Below are 20,238 nucleotides of genomic sequence, written 5' to 3' on the forward strand. Positions count from 1 at the left end.
ATGGTGAAAATCAGATTGATTCTGTCCGTTTTCCTGTTTGATTTATGGCTTGGCCAACTGCTAAGCTAAAGAAAGCTGTTCAGTGGTTATTGCTCAGTCCCTTTTTACAGTAAAGCATATAAAGTAAAAGTCAGCCACCAAGTAATGAATTCTAGGACATCCAATAATTGTAGATTTTCCAGTTTGTTCAATGTTTGGAAGTGAAAATTGCTGCAAGGCAAATTCAGTACCTTTTGAAAGCAATAAAGCCATGAAGTGAAAGATTGATGTAGAAGATGGAGACCAAGCCTTAACAATGTCCTTTCAAGGAGCTGGCTTAAAACACAACCAGCAGCACATTTGATCTTGTAAACTAATTTCACTAACAAGGAGCTAATTGTCACATCAGTCTTTTGGAGCTGGCATGACCCAGGCTAGCAAAGCTGGCAGAAGAGCTTGATTTCTTTTTTCTTTAAAACTTCTAACTAAAAACCAGTCTGAATTCTAGAAAGTAGGCTTACTTAAGGCCTGACTCTGCAGTTGATTGGCTTAGTGCATATTTTACATGCATAAGGAGCATCTACCCTTAAAGTAGTTTAAGTACTTTTTTCTGGTTTTGTCCATTTGTGCACACCAGTCCGTTCTGCTGAGCCAGCTCCATTGCACCAGGACTCATCATCCAGTCAGCCCTGAGGACAATGCCAGGCCAAAATCGCATATCCTGGTCTTTATCCACTCCTTTAAGCTGTTTAATTCTTTGCTTATCGATAACAATTGCTCACATGCCAAAACCACAGACACTGCCTGGTTTCTCAATACGTGCTTTCTCCTGATGACCCAGCAGCAGGTAGACCCTGGTTGCTACATCCCTGGTTTTGTCTCTCCTTTCTCTGTGTCATGTCCTTCTTTTCACCAGCAGAGAGAAGAGTGATGGGTCAGGCTAAATCTGTCCCAGATAACCAGGCTACTTCTAATTCCCCACAACTGCTTCAGCAGCTTTTTCTTGAACGGTTGTTATACATTGTCTTTATTACAGTCTTTGCTTTTCAAGGTGCAGCATGGCCAGCAAAAAGAGCCTGACAGAAGATTTTAAAGTCCTGCTGTTACACTTCTTAATATAGCACCCTCTGAAATGTGCTGGAAGGGCTGTCTTTATCCCATCTGCAGCATTGCCTCGATTTCTAGCTGTCTCATCAAAAGCCTGTTCCTGCACTGTGCCGAGCACTTCCTGGGGCTTTGCTGAGCACCCCCTCGGGTGCTGTCACACGTGGTGTCACTCTGGGCCCCACGGGACTTAAGCCTGTTTGTAAAATCAACCAGTGAAGTGCTGACATGGGGCTCGTCCACTAACAGCTTGCATTGATCCAGGCGTCCAGGCTGGGTCCTTGCAAAGCTTTGCCAGGAGTAAGGTGCGTGGGCAGGAACTGTCATAGAGGTGTTTCAGAAGAACGGGGTGAGGTTTAAAGCAAAGGTTTTAAGATGATTAGAAATGCCTGCTGGGTTATGGCATTAGAAATGCCCAGCAGTGACAGCAGGAGGTGCTGTTTAGGACCAAACCTGGCCACTTCCTGAAGTCCCTTTACTGCAGGATGTGTTTTTCCTTTTTCCTGTCAAAATATTAGAGTGAAAGTAAACTGTAGCTAGCCATAACTGTCAACATCTTAGGGGTTTTCTGGGGGCTTTGGCACCCCAAAGTGGAATACCTGTGTTGAAGTAGCTGGGTGCTTTTGAGGCTGGACCAGCTCCATCAGAAAGCATGAAGCAGACACTGACAAAAGTTTTCGTACTGTTACTCTAAATTGCAGCCCCACCACCCTTTCCACCCCCAGGTGCAGGGAAAGCTGCAGTGGGACCATCACCTGTGCAGCACGTGCTGCTGCTCCAGGTTTATCAGCACTGGCATGTTACAGTGTACACCGCTCTGAATGCAAATACAGTTTGGGGTTTGCACTGGTGCTTAGGACAGCTGTTGCCTGCCGTCCAAAAACCCTTCACCCTGTCTCTCATTTCATGCTCAGGTTTATCAGTTCAGAGGCCACCTCTGAACTCCTGTCTCCTGGGGCAGTTTGAGATCCACTGCTGTGGTGTGGATTGTGGTCACAGCATTTCTTGCTACCAGGAGCAAGTGTCCATGGAACTGCACTGTGGCTGTGTTGCAGACTGAATGCTGGATGTCACTGGCATCCCACTGGTTCCCTGCTGCTTGCAATTCCAGAGGCTTTGCCTGAACTTTGGGGTTGTTGCAAGTACCTTCAGCCCTTGGTAACAACACAGGTGAAAGGTGGCAAGGATGGAAAAGAAGGTGGATGGAGTAGTAGATGAATTGGTTGCTCAGAACCAAATCATCCATCTCTTTTCATGCTGTGTGGGTGATCTCATTGCTTGCTGCCCAGATGCTCCATGAATCAAGGGATGTCACCCACCCTCGGCATATAGATGCACTGCCCTGTGCTCTTCCAGCAGGGAATTATTTATAACAGGGCAATGTGTCCTGCAGTGGTAGATTGTGTGGAGTTATTGATGGGGAGGAAGGCGTCCCACAGCATTTCTCATTTCATGCATGAATAATTCCTTCGTCCCGACACGTTTTTGCTCCCCCACGCCTGGACCTTGTCTGGTGCACAGGGATGCTCATGGATGTCAGGAGTGTCAGTGTCAGGATCTCTCGCATCTCACCCAGTTTCTGTAGCCATAAACTACACTAAAATGCCATTGTTTTGTAGGAGCCCTCCAGGAATGCCTTTTAACTGAAGTCAAGTGTAGAGTTACTAGCAGAACTTGTGGGAGCTGTCATGCAGCCTTGCTTTTGAAACCAAGGGAAACTAGAAAAGTGGAAAGGAGAGAAACTCAACACAGGGGAAAGATGGAGGTAAGGAGGGATAATAGGATAATGGCATGCCTCATAAACACAGACAAAAATCCCTCCCCATCCTGGCTAGCTGGGCAGCTGCAGTCAGTGACAGGGACAGCTGCTGCCTGTCCTTGGTTAGTCCCTGCACCCAAGCTGCCTGTGTCTGGCTGGGTGGCAGTCGATGTGCCACGTCTGTGCCCTAACCTCCTCCCGCAGGCAGCATTCACATCACGGCAGACAAGCTGTCCCCAGAAGAGCCTCCTTCCTCCCTTGATGCTGATGTAACTCGGCTGCTCTGCCCCGTATTTCACTGAGGATGGAGGGGAAGGAGGAGGGAGAGTTGCCTCAAGTGCTGGGTAGTTCCTCTTCTCCTTCTTCAAAACCCAGACAGCATAAAAGGGCAAGAATTTAAATGGCATCAGCAATACACAGCTAGCTGTGGGCTGGGGACTCTGTCCACTTGCTGCCATGTACAGCCTGTCTCTCTTAAAGTGATGTATATAAATAATGCTGGCAGGAGGAGAGCCCAGACACTGAATTTGGGGCTTTTTAACAGGTTATTGGTGAATAGGTAAAAGTGGCTCTGCACTGGGTCCTGATTCCTTCTGTACTGTCCTGCTCAGACCACCCCTGCTTAGCACAAGGAGCTGCTGTTCTAGCCAAAATCACGCCAAAAGATGGCACAGGAGATTGAACAAGTGGCTGCAAGGGCAAATGCTTGAAGCTCTGTCATGTGACAGTGTGTTGCTCCTCCTCTGTGCCAGTGTTTCTGTGTGGTGGTGTCACACCAGGCTGTGCTGCAGTCAGGGGGTCACAGGGAGGGGTCAGGGGGCATTTGGATCTCTGGGATTAGCAAGCCTGTCACTTTTGGCAAGTCTTTATGTAGGTATATTAAGAGCAAGGAACACAGGCAATTGCAGACCCTGTCCTATGCACAGAAATTATTTTGAGCTTTTTGGTGTTTGGATTTTTTTCTTTCTTTTTGCCCCTTCATAGCTGCCTGGGGAAAAATGTAGGCGAGGGATGTTTGCCCTGCACAGGATGCTTTCCTGGCTCTGCTGTAAGGATGCATATGAGCTGGTGCTGTCCTGGTGGGTTCCCAGCAGTGGTGATGGAAATTGCTGAGTGTCTCTGCCAGTCCCCTCATCTGGGTGATGCCCCAGGGACATCACCTGTGACAGCTTTGAGCCAGTAGCAGAATTGCTCACATTTGTGTTTCTGTGACATGCCAAAGCAGAATTGAAGGTCACAGTTTCTGCTTGAAGGGATATTGCCTTGAGAAGTTGCATGTCTGGCTAGAAATTATGTTCCACACATAAGCCTCTAAGAATTAATGAGAGGTCGGCTGTGTACATAGCAGTGCCACCCCTGAAGATAAAGAGGGAAGACTAGTGTGCTTCTGGGCAAGATTTCTGTCCTTGCCCTGTGCTGAGCTTCCAAGGAAAACTCCTTGCCACAGGGATGCATCCATGCAAAATTGGCACCAACAGCTGGTGGTGGCCATAGGAGCTGTTCTGTCCTCTCTCCAGCCCTAAGAAAAACAGGGATAAATTTTACCTGTCTCAACCCTCACCCCACAGTGTGTGGGTGCTGGCACTAGGGAGGACCCAGGTGTGAGTTCAGGAAGTTTTGGGGGCAGCAAAGCTTTGCCTGCTCTTGTGGGAATACTAGAATTTTCTAGAAAACAATGTATTTGAAAAGTACATGGAAGATTGAGCTTTGCTTTTTCAGAGAACACAATTCTGGGGCTTGAGGTAGTGGTCCCTGCATGCTGAGGGCTTAGGAAAGCTGTTGGAACCCGCAACAGTCAGTCATGTGGGACTCATGCTGGTGAGGAAGGCTGATGTCTCTGTCCCCCCTCCCTCCTAGCAGTACTCTGCTATTGCTTTTGGCTCCAGTCTTTCCACCCATCCACCCACCGGCCTTTTATTCATCAAAAGGTGTAGAAGAATTTGCAGCAAAAATAAATGAATTTATTTTCACCCACCATCCATCCTCGTCGGCTGCGTGGGGGAGAGCTGCGCAGCTCATGACAGTGGAGGAGGGTGGGAGAGGAGGCTTGCAGGCACAGCCAGAGGATTGCATGGCATGTCCTCCTCAGCAGGAGTGGAGGATATGTGGCCAGTGTGGTGCCACCGCTGCGGGGACATCCTCGGGATGTGGCGCCAGCAGTGGTGTGTGGAGTCTGAGGGCAGCCCTGTGCTGTGGGGATGGGTGAATGGATTAGAAGAATGCCCTCTTTGGTCTTCAAAAGCTGGGAATCATCCTTAAATTTAGAGCAGAAAGACAGTGCAATCTTGTGCGCTTTCAGGCCCTGAGGAACCATGTCTGACCTTGCTGTGAAGCATGAGCAAGCCAAAATCATGTTCCTTGGCACTCAATGGTTCACAGCCATTTTGTGCCTTTTTCATAGGTGTGTGTATCACAAGGTGGCTTGTTGCTCTTTTTATGGAATGGTTTGGCTTAGAAGAGACCTTTAAAGGCCATCTTGTTCCAACCCCTCTGCCATGGGCAGGGACACCTTCCACCAGACCAGGCTGCTCAAAGCCCCATCCAACCTGACCTTGAACACCTCCAGGGGTGGAACAGCCACAGCTTCTCTGGGCAGCCTGTGCCAGTGCCTCACCACCCTCATGGTAAAAAAAATTCTTCAAAATTATATCTTTTGACTTGAGTTCTTGATGTCAAGATTGCGTGGTGAAGCTGAGGGAGTGGAGAGAGCTGAGGAAGGTGGTAGTGGGTTTTCCATGGCTGCTTCTCCTCACTTTCGCTTTTGGCAGCTTGGAAGGAGGCAGGGGAGAGTGCTCGGTGTTTGGCGGGAAACAGCTGGTGCCTCTGCCAAGTGCCTCCAGTGCTTCAGAGCGGTGTTCACAGGGCAGCTGTGGTTAAATGCAAGATGTCCATGAAGAACCGATCCTGGAGTGAGATGGAAGAGCTTTGGATGACCACAGTGATGGGTTGACAGAAGATGGAGGCAAGTGAGGGTGAAGGCAAAGACAGAGATGCTGCCACAAGATGAGTATCTGGAAGGGCAGGGAGAGTTGTAGCTGTCAGGGTCTGTGTTTATCTTTACAGCAGTGATTATTTTCAGATAGCATGTGAGAGAGTAAAACGTCAGCTCTTGCTAATAATAGCACTGCAAACAAGGCTGTTGCTCATTACTGACAGCTGAGACGAAGTTAGTTTTGTTTCATCCTAGGTACAAAAAAGTGCAAAAACAAGCCGTGCTCTGAGTTGATATCCTCAGTCCAGAAAAGGTGAGGAGGAGACCCCCTCCCAGCCCTGGGGTGTGGCAATGGTTTTTCCAGGGTGCTTCCACACTGCTGCTGGAAGAGTGGATATGGTGAGGAGCTGCAGCTGGCTGGCATTCCAACCCAAACTATCCTAATCATAGGATAGTTTGCATTGGAAAGGACCTTTAGAGGTCATCTAGTTGAGTCTAGGTAAAAAGCAATCTGAGGGGAGGACCTTCAGCATTCTTGCTCTGAAACTGGAGGGTTTTCCCAGAGGAGGAGGGGAAGTCTCATCCCAAGGTCAGCAGCTTGTGATGTGATCCCAAGACAGCTTTCAGTAGCAAATCCCCATCTGAATGGGATGCAGCTGCCCGAGGAGGGATTTGACAACCCCATGGGGGAAAACTGTTCCAGGGCTTGTAGCCACCTTTGGGAACTTGAGGTGTCTTTAGTAGGCTGAAGGATCTGGCTGCTGGTGATCCTTGGAGCAGACACAGACATGAGGAGGACAGCAGGGTAGAAGTTTTGGGGATTGATGGCACTGGTGTAAATGAGATCTGAATACAACTCGCATTGTTTGAGCAGATGTGTCCTGTCTGTGGCTAATTATAAGTGTTGTGTGCACAACACACACTGGGAAATGTGCCAGATACTATTTCTTTTCACGTTGAATTCAAAATCATTATAATTAAGCTTTAAAATTGTAAGTAAAATCTAACAAGGAGTGCAGGTTTGGTGTCATGCTGCTTGCAACCGGATCCAGTTCCTGCTAGGATGGACAGGTGTGGGAGTATGGAGAGGATGGTTAGAAGGGCTGGGAATGTGAAGGGTTTGGTGGCTCTGCTGTAGTGGGTATGTCCAGATTTGGGTTTTAAATATTCAGAATACCTCAAAGTACCAGAAACGTGCCATTTTACAAATGTGGGAAGTGTTGCTGAGTGAGCTTTAGCAGCCTCTCAGGTTTGGTGGGCACAGAGAAGAGGTGCTTGCTAAGAAGAGAAAATAAGGAATAAAAGTGGGAAGCAGTCGTGGAAGCAATTGTGTAACCTCGGGTTGAGAGGAACCTAGGTTGTATCTCTGGTTTGACGGAAAATGAGGCAGACTTGCTGAGGAAGCAGCTCCAGGAGGAATTGCTGTGCATGGGCCTGGATGAGGGGGATGTGACTGCTGTGCCACCAGCTGCGGCTCAGTGGACACCAGCTGATGGCTCCTTTGTGGCACCTTTGAGGGCTGCCTCAGGACTGGGGCCCCAGGGAAGCATCCCACCCCTGCTCCCCAAGCATGGGAAAATTCCCGAACCTCCTTTTTGGGACTACGCCACAGGAGCAGTGGCCATGAATGTAGGGTGAGGATCACTGTGGCCCTGATGTTTGGTGCGCTCGCTGTGTGCCCAGAGGTGTGATGGATGGGCTGGGAAGTGAATTGGGCTCAGCCACCACGTGATGAGCAGGTTAAAACCAGCAGTGAGCTCTCCACCCTGTGATTTGTACGCAGAGGGAGGGCGGCTGCTGGATTTCAGTGCTTGTAGGTGTTCATCTGGGGTCATGTCTGAATAAATCACGTTCTGAGATCCAAGTGAGTGCTGGAGAACAAGTTGCACTGTCAACGCGGCAGCAGACCAGAGACATCTTAACTGCTCATGATAAATGGGTCAAAATGGGCCCTGATGTTTTAAAAATTAGCTGTTGGCCTAGATAGCAGCAGCACAAGGATTGCTTGCAGTGGAACAAGAGTGAGCATGGCTGGAGCTGCGCATTCCTCTGAATGTGGGGATGAGCCTGGTGTGCTGAGGTGAACCTGGGCTGGTTCCCCACGCCTTGTTTGTACCCAGCTTTTCCTTGGAAGCTGAGCTGTGCCACAGGGAAGCGGGGAAGACCTTGGGCATCTCTTTCAAATGGTTTCATAGAGTCACAAGGTGTATTTGTCCTGCAGGCAGCAGCTGCAAAGGTGCCTCTACCACCCCATGCTTTGCTCTCCTCCAGTGACAAAGTACTCTGAGTTGTCTTACTCATGTTTCCCCCGGTTTTTGAGGAAGGGTGGTCCTTTACCCCCCCCTGGGCTGTGTAACTCTGGTCTTACAGAGATGTGCCGTGCATTTGGGTTGGAGCAGTAGTCAGAGTTGATGCTGAAGATGGAGCTGCTGCCCAAGTCAGGTTCTCTTCTGCTTAGCACCCAGGAAGAAGGCCATTGCCTGCACCAGGGTTTTCTCCTGTCATGGGGTCTTCTTCCTCTGGATGAAGACATATTGCTCCAGAGCACTGAAAGTCAGTGCTTTTTATCTGGGCAAGAGACCTGTCAGTGCCCATGGTTGGCTGCTGTATTGAACAGTGGCTTTCTTGAGTGATGATTAAGCAACTGCTCAGGCCACACCTTGAGTACTGCATCCAGTTCTGGGCCCCTCAGCTTAGGGAGGATGTTGAGATCATGTCCAGAGAAGGGTAACAAGGCTGGTGAAGGGTCTGGAGCACAAGTCCTGTGAGGAGCAGCTGAGGGAGTGGGGTTGTTTAGGCAGGAGAAGAGGAGGCTCAGGGGAGACCTTATCACTCTCTACAACTCCCTGACAGGAGGTTGTAGCCCCTGTGCATTTTCCTTGGGAAAACATTTCCTTCACACTGTCAAGGGAAAAGAGAGTTTGGTCCTTACTTATGGAGGTCACCTGTCCCAATGTGTGACCAGTGATTTTGGACCCTGCTCCCAGATGTGTTTGGCAATGGGCATTTATCCATCCAGGGTGGCCAGTGACTACATGTGCTGCTTTATCTCCCACAGGCTCCTGCTTCTGGGTTGCCGTCCTGGATGGCAACGTAGTGGGGATCGTGGCAGCACGGGGCAACGAGGAAGACAACACCGTGGAGCTTCGCCGCATGTCCGTTGACTCCAACTACCGCGGCAAAGGGATCGCCAAGGCCCTGGGCCGCAAAGTGCTGGAGTTTGCCATGCTCAACAACTACTCCTCTGTCGTGCTGGGAACCACGGCCGTGAAGATGGCAGCCCACAAGCTCTATGAGTCCTTGGGGTTCAAGCACGTGGGTGTTGTCGAACATTATGCCCTGCCAGGGATGACACGCTCCTTACTGGAGAGAATGTTTTTCCAGGTCCGCTACCACCGCTACCGCCTGCAGCTGCGGGAAGAATAAAAAAGCCCCCAACCAACCAAAACAAAACAAAAAAGTATTTTTTCCCCCCTTCCTCCCCCTTCAAAAATAATAAATTACCCTTCTATTTCTCATCACCGTTGATTTGCCAGTTTTGGGTTAGATTTTTTGTACCCTCACGTCACGTTTTGGTTTGCTCCGTTCAGCTCGATGGGCCAGCCGAGCAGCGCCCCTTCCTCGCATGCTGTAGGTGGTGGTGCTGGGAGTCCTGCGACCCGGCGGAGCAGAGCAGCAGCCTCTCCTTCCCAGGTACCTCCGTAAAGCACAGAAACTTACTGCAAAATAGTACAACTGCTCTGGTGTACATAGTCCTCTCCTTTTCCAAGTGTAAGATAACATAGTGATGCATTCATAATAGTGCAGAAATATTACTTGAATGCAGTTTTCAGTATTTCACACACCAGTAAGTAGAATATGCATTCCTCTTACCGTAATCTACTGGTTAATAGTTTTCAGAGAAAAGGTGGGGGGCACGCCCTGCCCCCCCGCCCCAACCCGCTTGCTACAATGCATGAAGAGGAAAGCGCGTGCACGCACTCAAACACATCGCACTGCCACCACGGCACTGGTGTTGCACTTTTTTTGGATGTGCCTCATTCTGCCAAATGTCTGAGAGACCCTGGGTGCATCCGGTAACCACGACTCCTCTCCACCTCCCCCTCCTTCCTAAGCCAGCACAGACTCGGACCGGCTGAACTGAGCCCCATTGTACCATAGTGTGAAGTTAAGATCAAACCTAAGTATCTCCTGCGCTGTTCCGTAGCCACGCGTAACCTGCAGTCCTGGGCCAGACTCCGCATGTGCGTTGGACTTTCTCTTTGCTGCCTTTTGGGGGTTTTTGTTTGTTTTCATCTTATTTTTAAGGGTTATTTTTTTGTTGTTGTTGTTATTTTTAGTTTTGGCTTTTGCTGAATGGTGTCGTTGAGGCGTAATGGAGGCTGCAGTTCCTATGGCAACACATTTGCACATTAATGTGCGCACCAAATCTCACCAATTCAGAGAAGCAATGTGTGACAGATAATAGCATTTTGGGGAGCGCCGGGGTGGGGGGGAGCGTACTTATTATCTTAACCAGCTGCTTGTTTGATAAATGTAGATGGCCTCACTGCAGCCTTCCATCAACGGTAATTAACTGCTTTAATGATGTCAGATTTGTGAATTGTACAATGCAAAAAGCAATGCAAAGCAGATTCGGCATGTGTCTGTACCCGGTATGTATGTACAGTGCCTGCCAACTAAAGAATAACCAAGACTACAGCTTCTTCTAGCCTGAGATATCAACTTTTATAACTTATTTAAACAAATAGCAACTTTGCATGAATTACATCTTGGGGAAAAAGAAGACTAGTAGGTTTTAATTTTTAAAGCGTGGTATCAGAGGTATTACAGAAAACCATTTCTGGCTGCACTTAATTTTCGGTGGGTAGAGGGGTTTGGCTCTGCTAATACATTTAAAGGGAAAACCCCTTTAGTTACTGGGAAAAAACAATTATTATTTTATCAATTCTTATGTGTGTGGTGAGGGGGGAACCCTCCCACCTCATCATGATGGAGTTGGTGATGGGGTAGAGCATGTGTTAACCATGCTTGCAAATACAATGGAAGAGTCAGCAGGAGAGCCCCAGGAGGAAGGAGCCTTGGGGTGTGTGGAGAGGACAGGAGCCCTGGAGCAGATGGAGGGACAGACAGCACAGACCTTGGACATGGGGTGCTGTCTGTCCCACTCCCACTGGGAGCTGCCCTTTCCTCTCCAGCCGGAAGCTTTCCCAGCACTGAGACGTGGCCGGTGATGCTGACAGAGAGCAGAGGGGCTCAGCCCATCCCTGCAGGGCCATGGGCCAGTCACTGATGCTGGGGACGGAGGAGCCACTTGGCACAACCCCAGTTGCTCTTTCAGTGCTTGGCTCAGTCCAGCCTGTGAGGAGTTGGAGGGGCTGAGTCCCAGCGTGTGTCCCAGCAATAAGGGGGTAATGAGGATGGTGAAGGACACTGTAGCAAGAGACCATGAGTTTAATTAACAAAATTTCTGTATGGGGCACTATATTTTTAAAAGTCTTTCTATGCTGTACATTTCTCCTGAAGCTGAAATAATGTACTGTTGGTAGGGGTTCTTGTATAGTGTACAGAAATCGGCAGAATATTTTCTTGCTGCATTCAGTGATTTATTAACCGAAGTAAAACAGACAAATATAAAGTGTTAGCAAAAGTTGAAAGAAAAACAAAACACAAAAGTTTGTGCCTTTTTTAGTTTATTTTTCTGTTGCTATATAATCACTGCACTAAAACCTTTCCAGAGGGGTAAAAAAAAAAAAAAAAAACAAAAAACAAAAACTAGTCTCTTAATAAGGGAGGAATATGTAAAGTCTAAATTGATCATTAATTTTTTTTATTAGGCTATTTAATTAAACTAATGTTGCTGGTTTTATTTGATACCTGTGCCTTTGTAATAAAACTCCACATCCTGTCAGAAAATCCAAACCTGGAATAAATCCCACCAGATCCCACAGACACAGAAGTACCGTCAAGTTACCAGTATTTTCTTTTAAAACGTGTAAATTTTAACTGATGATATTACAGTATCTGATCGTAATACCTGTTGAGTTTCCTGGGGAAGAGGTGCTTTGGAAAGGTGTGGCTTTGGGGGTGCTGTCTGCATTCCTCCCTGGCACATGGAAATGCACTGATAAGGATTGAGTTGTTGCCAGTTGGCCAATAGCTGCCAAGAAAATTTATTCCCTTAAGGCTTCTGCCAGTTGCTTTGTGACCAGGCTTTTTGGAAGAAATCCAGCTGGTTGCTCCCAGCTCTCCAGCCAGGACAGCTTGTTTCTGAAGGAAAGGGCTGACTGCCAAATAGGCTGGGATTTGCTCTCCTTGGAAGAGGGAGCGGGCTGCCAGAGCTGTGTCCCTGGTAGCAGTGGTGGGACAGGAGTGCACAAACTCCTATGTTGTTGCTGCTCTCCCCGCCCAGAGCTGCTCTGAATAGGATTAGGCAAGGATGGACTTTAAAGCACTACATCATACTTTTGTTTTGTCTGCATTCATGGAAAGTTTCCCTAAATGTGATAGCTCAGGCACAGCTCTGGATTCAGGGTTGCTGGGTTCTGGACCAGGCTCACCTGCTGCCAGGGAAGTGTGTGGGCAGGCCACAGTGCAGCTACAGGGGGACACATTGAGGTCGAGCTGCCTTTGGCAGATCCATCTCTCTTCTCTGCATCTTTCAGGGTGCACTGGTTTAAACAAAGTGCTTGGAGAAGATCAGTACAGCCCTTTCTCTGAGCCTGAACATCATTTCCTGACTCTCCTCATCTGAGTTCAATGGCTGGATGGGTGAGGAGCAGCACAAGGTGATTTTGGGTTTGGTCCCGAGCAGAAGAGGTGGTGATCTGGACCTACTGCCAGTCCATGAGTTTTGATTCCAACAGAGACCCACATCAGTGTGAGATGGGAGGGGATTTTCCTGATTTATTTTGGGGGTTTCTCTTTCCAGCGACGATGCTGGCTAGGAGTGTGTGGAAGAGTGGAATGTCTCTTGGGTTTGAGCCTCTGCTGGTAAACATGGTGGCTAAGGAAGACCAGTTCGGATTCAGGTGGAGGATGTGTTAGAGATGTGAAGGCACTGCCCATAGCTGCTCTTACTTTGCAGTGCAGGTGGGCTCTCACAGCCCCCTGCCCTCATGCTGCCTGCAGAGATGCACTTTCCTCACCTGGCTGCTCTCTCCTTAGAGTGGGGCTTTTTTTTTTTTTGCTAATCCCTGTGCACTAGACACTGCTCAAGTGTCCTTTGCTTGGAGGGGCCTGGGACAGAGCCCTTGCTCCCTGAGGAAAGCACTAGGTGTCATGTCCAAAAGTTAAAAGAAAACAAACAAAGGAGGAAGGAAGGGAAAATTTGCATTACTGTGGCTGAGGTCCACAGCCTTGGGGTTGCCCCAGCCTTCCAGCACAGCCTGGGTGGGCCATTCCCAGTGGAGTGAGTGGGAACTCCCTCCACATCCTGAGCAAACTGGCATCTCAAGCACATGTCATATTTGGCAATAAGCTCTCCGAGAAGCTTGGCCCCGAACAGATCCAGGCTGATAATGCTAAGCAATCAAACCAACAAAAAAAGTGGTTTCTAACCTAACTTGAAACCCTTAAATTTGTATTTGTTTTAAATTCATGCTGTGTTTTCCCTCTGTGCAGCAGACAGCACCTGCAAGATGCTTAGGAATGGCATCCGTGTCTCTGCTAGGAGATGCAGAAAGGTCCAGGGCATTGCCATCAGTGGAAAGCTGTTCTTTTCCCTCCCCTCCCTGTCCCCATGCAAGATGTGGGATGCTGTTTCTGAGAAAGCCTTTACCTTTCTCCAGAAGTGATCCTGCCTCGTGGTCCTGTGTGTGGGTACAGCCTGCAGCACTTGTTTCAGAATTGCCTTTCAGCAAATGCAAGGACAAATGACCCTGGGGACATCTGTCCGCAGGGTTGGGACCTGGGGTCATTTTGCCCCTGTGTTCCTCCCCATGGGAAATGAGGATGATTCTTTAGGTCATGATGTCAGAATTTAATAGTCCCTGTGTAGGAGAGGCAGGACTAAGGGTCAGCAGGTGACAGCTGGGGTTGGGATGTGCCTGGTGGGGTCCTGGTGCTGCACACCTGCAGTGGGAACAGGAAGTGTTTGGTGCCAGGGGGGTCTCGGGCCCTGTCCCTGCTGTGGCCAACTGGGAGAACAGAAAGTGCTGTGGTCAGAATCCCCACGGGAACTGTGGTTCTGCAGAACCTTGTCCCGATCCTTGCTGCTGCTGTTGCTCACTGATCCACACCCGTATGTGATGCAGGTCTGCTGCCTTTTAATTTGCCAGATTTGCTGGCTGAGGTGCAAATGGGTAGAAACTGACTGCAGGGACTTCCAAATTGCCAAACACACAAAGGCAGGAACCAGCTCTGGTTACCTCTGAATTAACAATCTCACTTTGGGTGTGCTAGGGCCTGTGTTTCATTAGTGCTGGTGTGATGCTCTTGGTATGCACTCTACTTAAAGCTTAATAAAGGCATTTTAATTCCACACTAACTGGAGTCTTGCAGTGGAATATACTGTACCACATAAAGAAAATGAAGTAATGCTAAGTGTTAAATAAGCTTTAAAATGCAAAAGGAAAATTTTTGGGTTTTTCTCCCTCAAAATAGATCCACATAGAATCTTGAGAAAAAATTGGTGTGCTCTTGCATCCCTCAGTCATAGAGACTATGCAGTAGAGCTTATGCTTATCTCCCACCAAAACCTGTTACCCAAATGGTGCTCGGGAGTACCTTTCATTAAAAATAAACCAGATTAATTTGAACAACTGAGAGTTTAGTCAAAACACAGTATTGTTTAAAATAACAAGCTCCAAGTCAGAATTTGGAGTTTCATCACAGTTAAAAATCATTGTTCAGTGCTGTCTTTGTATTGCACAATGGTCACCTGCAGGAGAGAACATGCTATTAACATCTAAATAGTAGAAGACAGAGACCTAGTGAGACCAAGAGCATAACAAATACATAATGCAACTGTAAATTTATTTACGAGTAACACGTTTGAATGCAGAAGCAGCTACTTCTATGTAAGCATAATGAAATTATAGCTAACATTGTTCCCAATTTCTTTTCCTCCAAAGCTTAATCCTTTTGCCTTGTAATATGTATATTTGATTTTTTTTTTTAATGTAATTAGGTTTAACAAAGCATCAGTTGCTTTGTGAGTTGTACTTATGATTGTGCTGGGCTGTTAGCTTTAAGCAGTTTGTGTGCTTGTATTATTTTATTAAAGCAAAAGTCTTCTTGAGACAAATGCAGTAAAGGAAAAAAAATATTTTTGGTAGTGTTAAGCAGATGTGTGATATGCATTTGGAAAATGTCCAATGTCAGTTTAAAAAAAAACCAACAAACAGGCTAAATTGCTTCCCAGAACTGCTCATGTTTAAGGCAGTGGCTTACTCACTCACGTCTGAATAGAAACTTGGATTCCCCCAAACAGCCCCTTACTCTGCATCTCCTCGCCGTTGTACAAGACCAGTGTGAAATGAGTCTTGTGTTTTCTATGTTCAGCATAGTCTGTACTGTACTTTGTAATGGGAAGTGGCTACAAGTCCTCAAAGAAAAAACGAACCTATTCTAAAACAGCAATAATTACCACTGTAAAGCAAAAGAGCACGTGGGGGAGAGCCCAGGGAGATAGTTAATGAAGGTGATGCTGTTAGGAGCACACTGGCAGCAGCGTGTTCCTAAGGGGTGCTGTTGCACCTGGGGAGCAGGATTAAGTACTAGGGAAGGCCATCAGTCTCTGGAACTGGATGTCACCTCGGCAGAGAACCTGCCCATGTGGGGTCCCTAGAGCCGAGTCATTGTGAGCCCTTACACAGTGCAGGTTTTTCACCAAAGTTAAGGGTGAGTTATTGCAAGTGCTGTTCCTGGTGGGACAGACATAAGGAAGAGCTGTCAGAGTCACACAGAGGAAGATAAATGCTCATTGCCGCAGTCTTGTACCCCAGTGCAGTCTGCTACTGCACTTCTGGGGCTCAGCAACGGCAGAAAATAGAATCAATTACTCTTATTTTCTGTGGAGGGAAGCAGGAGTCAGCTCTGTTGGAAAGCTGTTTGCATACCATCAAGGTACCAATGCAAATCGTTCCCCTGGCGTGGTAGGGTGTTAAGATGTGTGCAAATTATACTTTGGTGTGCTTTAGGCTTTTGAGCTCCAGCCTACAAAGCGTGACCCCGATGCAGCGAGGTCTCTCCATTGGCAGAGCCCCGGGAGCCAGCCAGCTCTCGAGGGACAGCAGGGTGTCCTCAGGCAGGGGCAGGCGAGGTGCTCTGGACAAATGACTTGTAGGTACTTAAGTTCTGTTCCTGATGGCCGCTGTAACTGTGAAAATTAACCAGACCTGCTGTGATAAATTTGGTTATATAAGGTTTATTTGGTTAATTTTTTATAAGTGAAAACTGAAAAGATGAAAGAGAATTGTAATATGAAAGCAACTGCTGTAAATAATGTACGAATGAATAAAATCTAAAACTTATGTCAGTTTTTTCCTAAACTGTACTGCTGTCAAGTTACTGATGTGCAGATGGTGCCTGCATCTTTTCCAGCTCCCCAGTTCCAGGATGGGCAGACACCACTCATTCCTGCTTCCATTGATAACAGGGATATCTTTTTGTGTCTCATGCGTGTCCTTAGATTGCATTTCCATGCTATTCCAGCTCATACTGCCATGTCCAGAAGCTGCCCACAGTAACTGTGGAGAGAGCCCTGCTTGGGACCCTGCCTGGCCCTGGCCACCAGGCCCAGGGCTGCCTCAGGCCACCTGCCTGGTTGAGTACTCACCCCAAATCCCCCATGAGATCAGAGGTAGCCCTGAGGAATGTGCCACTGGAGCAGAGGACAAAACAAAACCACACAGTGTCTGCTCTCTGCCACTAAGGTTATAAAGTGATGGAGTGAGAGTTATTGAGGAGGATGTTTTCATGGTGGAGGTGCATCTTGGGGGTTCCCCAAGCCACAGAGGCCCCTTTTTCTTCCATACACCTGTGCATTACCTTAGGTAAAAAGCAGCAACGATGGGCTGCTCCCCACTGTTTGTGTGTGAAACCTGCATGAGGGCTATTTCTAACCAACTCTGGAGCACCTCTGTGAGGCAGGGAATCACTGGTCTCCCATTTGGGGAGGGGAAACGGGACTTCAGCCTCCAGTCACAGTTAGATACAGTTGGAATAAACTGATTGCTGCTGGAACAGCCTCTGGGGATGTCTGTTCCTGAAAACCAGTTTCTGATGGCAGTACAAGTGCTGCAGGAGTGCCCTGCCAGCCAGCAGCTGAGGGACACCTACCCAGCAACACCCCCCTGGCAACCTGGCTCTGGATCACCCAAGCAGCACCCCCAGGGCCATCACCGCCCCGGCAGTGCGGGCTGAGGCTTTGGGATGCGCAGGGTTATCTGGCGCAGCAGTCAGGCAGCGATGAGGAGCACAGAGTTAATGCCTTTGCCCTGTGGATCCGGCCCCTGTCATTTCCCTGCCGTATCCAGAGGTGCAGACCCCGACAGCACTATCTCGCTCAGAGGAGGTGTACACAAAACACCTTCTGGGACTGATAGCAATGTGTTCTGGGATTCGGGGCGGCCTGGGGGGGAGAACAGCTCTAAATTCATGCATGTGCACAAGCTTAATTTTATACCAGACCTAACAAAAACGCCACCTCCACCCTTAAAACTGCTTTAGTGAAATAACAGAAAAGTGGCAACAAAAGCTGAGTTGGTTTTAGAAGCTGCTGCAGTGTGGGTGTGATGTGTGCCTTACAGCACCTCAATTAACTGCTAATTGGGCTCAAACTCTCCACTAATCGGGCACACATTCCTGTCCTGGCTCTTTCATCCCTCATGGTGAATTGCTTCAGATGAAAAAAATCGAATTCAGGGGGACAAGGACTTTGCCTCCATACCCTCTGTTCCCAGGCACATATCTCATGCTTTGGATGAGACAAGACCTCATGATCCCTTTCCCTGTTGCTCCCAGCACACCCACCACCTACGTACACCTTAATGCCTCCTAAAAAGCCAAAGCAAAGCAGCAATACAGGCCCAACCCAGGCTGTCCCTTCTGCCATAACCATGGCCTCTCATCAGGGGCTTGGTGCTCTCCAAAGAAAGGAAGAAGGTTGCAGCTTAACCAGGCAGGGAGGACCCCAGGTCTGCCAGCTGAGCACATCCAGCCCACAAAACTGCTTTTATCTTGGCCACACAGCTGCAAAATATTCCATCTGTTTACTTACCTATCCAGCTATCTACATCTCTCCCTCCATCTATTCATCCATCCATCCATCCATGCTGGCCCGCCTTTTGCCAAGAGACAGAGTTGTTAAGTCCCCACATAGGCTCCCACCACTCTCCACCACAAGCCCACTGCTTTCCTGTGCAGCTCCTTGCTGCTGGCTGGGTTTTGTCAATCAGGTAGGCTGAGTAAATGGTGCTGTGGCAAGTTCTGGGGGCCTCTGGCTTTCCTCCAGTCTTCCCTGTGTCCCTACAGCTGCAGGGGTTGGGGTGATTTAGTATCTAGGCTTCACCAGGAGACATAAATGGGACCTCCCTACACGTGTCTCAGCAGCAAGGGCTGACCAGCAGCAACAAAGGTTCTGTGACCCTGTGCCTTATGTTGTGCCTCATTTATTTCAGACTCAGGTGACTGGGTACATTGAGTTGGGTGTACTTGGGTGACAATGCACTTGCAGCAGTGCAGGGTGAGTGTGCTCATGTGGCCAGACACTCAGACCCTGCTCCAGGCTGCGTTTCTGCTCCAGCAGCAATTCCCTTTCACAGGACATCCCACCACCACCACCACCTGCCAGGCTGATGAAAAGCTCTCACACGTCTGCTCAGAGTCTATTGCCAGAGTCTGCTTGGAGTGCTCCTGAGGGCCTGCAGGAGTCAACATGAAGTTTCTTTCATCTGTCGAGTCTTTCACAGAGCTTTCTGCCACATTTCTCTTGTGACTCCCTTAAGCATTTCCTTGGTTCACAACACCCCCCACCATCCTCTGTTACACAAATGTAAGTACCACAGTTACCTCCCCTTCCATTTTAATATATACGAAATCCTCATGAGGGTGAAGGTGAGGGTGTCCTGTCCCAAAGATTACCATTATTGCAGCTATTTACAACACTACTGCCCAAATTTGTCAGGAAATCAGCCTATTAATTCTTCATGGTAGGTTTTCATTCTTTTCTGTGCTTGACTGCATTTGCAAAGTCAATAAAGTAAATCCAGCACCTGATGTCTGTTATAACAGAAGAGGAATGAGTATTGTAGAAACATGGATCTTCTCATCTGGACATCAAAGGTAAGGTCAGGTGAATCATGCTCCAAAAAGTGCTTACTTCTCTCCATTAATGACCAGTCCAAGACATGTCTAGACTACCCAGCAGTAGATGTCTATCCTAGAAATACCTAAGGTGAGATAAATCCTAACATGATGCCTCTGTAGAGGAGCTTAATTGCACCAGAGGACTCGGGGAAGCTGAAGGACAAACTATCATTTTTTTCAGCAGATATTCATTGAGGCTTTAAAGGTAAATGGTTGCATTCAGTCACCAAAGCTTAAAGCCTTAACAGGGAAATATGTTCCTGGTTGTTAAAAAATCAAAGGTTTTATGCTGCAGTAAAGACAAATTACTTGTGAAAACTCAGGTGGTCATTAGTGTGGTGCAACTGCGCTGGTTATCTGCACTATGGTTCCATCTGCTACAGAGAAGTGTGAAAATCAATTGCTCACCACCAGCATTTATATTATAGTCTAATTACTTAGATTTTTTACCTAGATTGGAAAGAACTGAGAGAGTAGGAAAAGAATAAACAGCTGCTTTGTGTTTCTCTGCAGAGAGAGAAGTGGAATGGAAGAAAGGAACACTACAGCAAACTGAATTACCTTTCACTCCTCTTTATTTCTTCTATGTTGTCACTCATATTTGATCTTGCAGCAACCCCGAATAATAACCATTAAAAACCATTTATTCAATTCTGTTGTTTAGAGGCCACTTTGGTTTACATCTGCTGGACTTACTTGTAAAAACAGAAGCTCCTACATCCCTCTAAGCTGAAGAGACCTTGTTTCTCAAGAACAGGAGAGACTGATCTGCATGATGAAATTGGCTTTTTGTGCTTTTTACTTTGTGGAAATGTAAAGAAAAAGAAAAGAAAAAAGTAAATGCTTAAGTCTTACAGGTTGTAACTTCTTTAGGAACACTTTAAGGAAGAGAAAGAAATGCTAGAAGTCAGCAGACCGTTAAAAAAACCTCTAAGTAATGTGCAGTAGGAAGATATTTGGGCGGAGCATCAATGGGAAGAGGATTCAGTGCTGGACCAGGACCCATCAAGCTGGAGGGATGGATCTTTCCCCCGCCTTGGGAATCATCAAATCATCAAAGAATGTTTGAGGGAGGGATGAGTAAATGGTTACAAATGCTGTTCTTGGCCTTTGCCAAGTGTGGAAGGTAGAGAACTCTCTGTTCTGGTGTCCC

At 47.8% G+C, this 20,238-nt stretch overlaps 1 protein-coding gene across 1 annotated transcript in view; it reads left to right on the forward strand.

Moving 5' to 3' along the window:
• The window catches only part of NAT8L (N-acetyltransferase 8 like), a 33,197-nt gene extending 16,930 nt beyond the window's left edge, over window positions 1-16,267 (forward strand). The window contains exon 3 of the mRNA XM_032109280.1: window positions 8,833-16,267. Coding sequence (XP_031965171.1) covers window positions 8,833-9,200 — 368 coding nt within the window. The 3' untranslated portion in view covers window positions 9,201-16,267. The remainder of the gene's footprint in view (window positions 1-8,832) is intronic.
• Window positions 16,268-20,238: the final 3,971 nt, after the last annotated feature.

Source organism: Corvus moneduloides, chromosome 5 (genome assembly GCF_009650955.1).
Source record: "Corvus moneduloides isolate bCorMon1 chromosome 5, bCorMon1.pri, whole genome shotgun sequence".
In the NCBI taxonomy this organism is placed as follows: domain Eukaryota; kingdom Metazoa; phylum Chordata; class Aves; order Passeriformes; family Corvidae; genus Corvus; species Corvus moneduloides.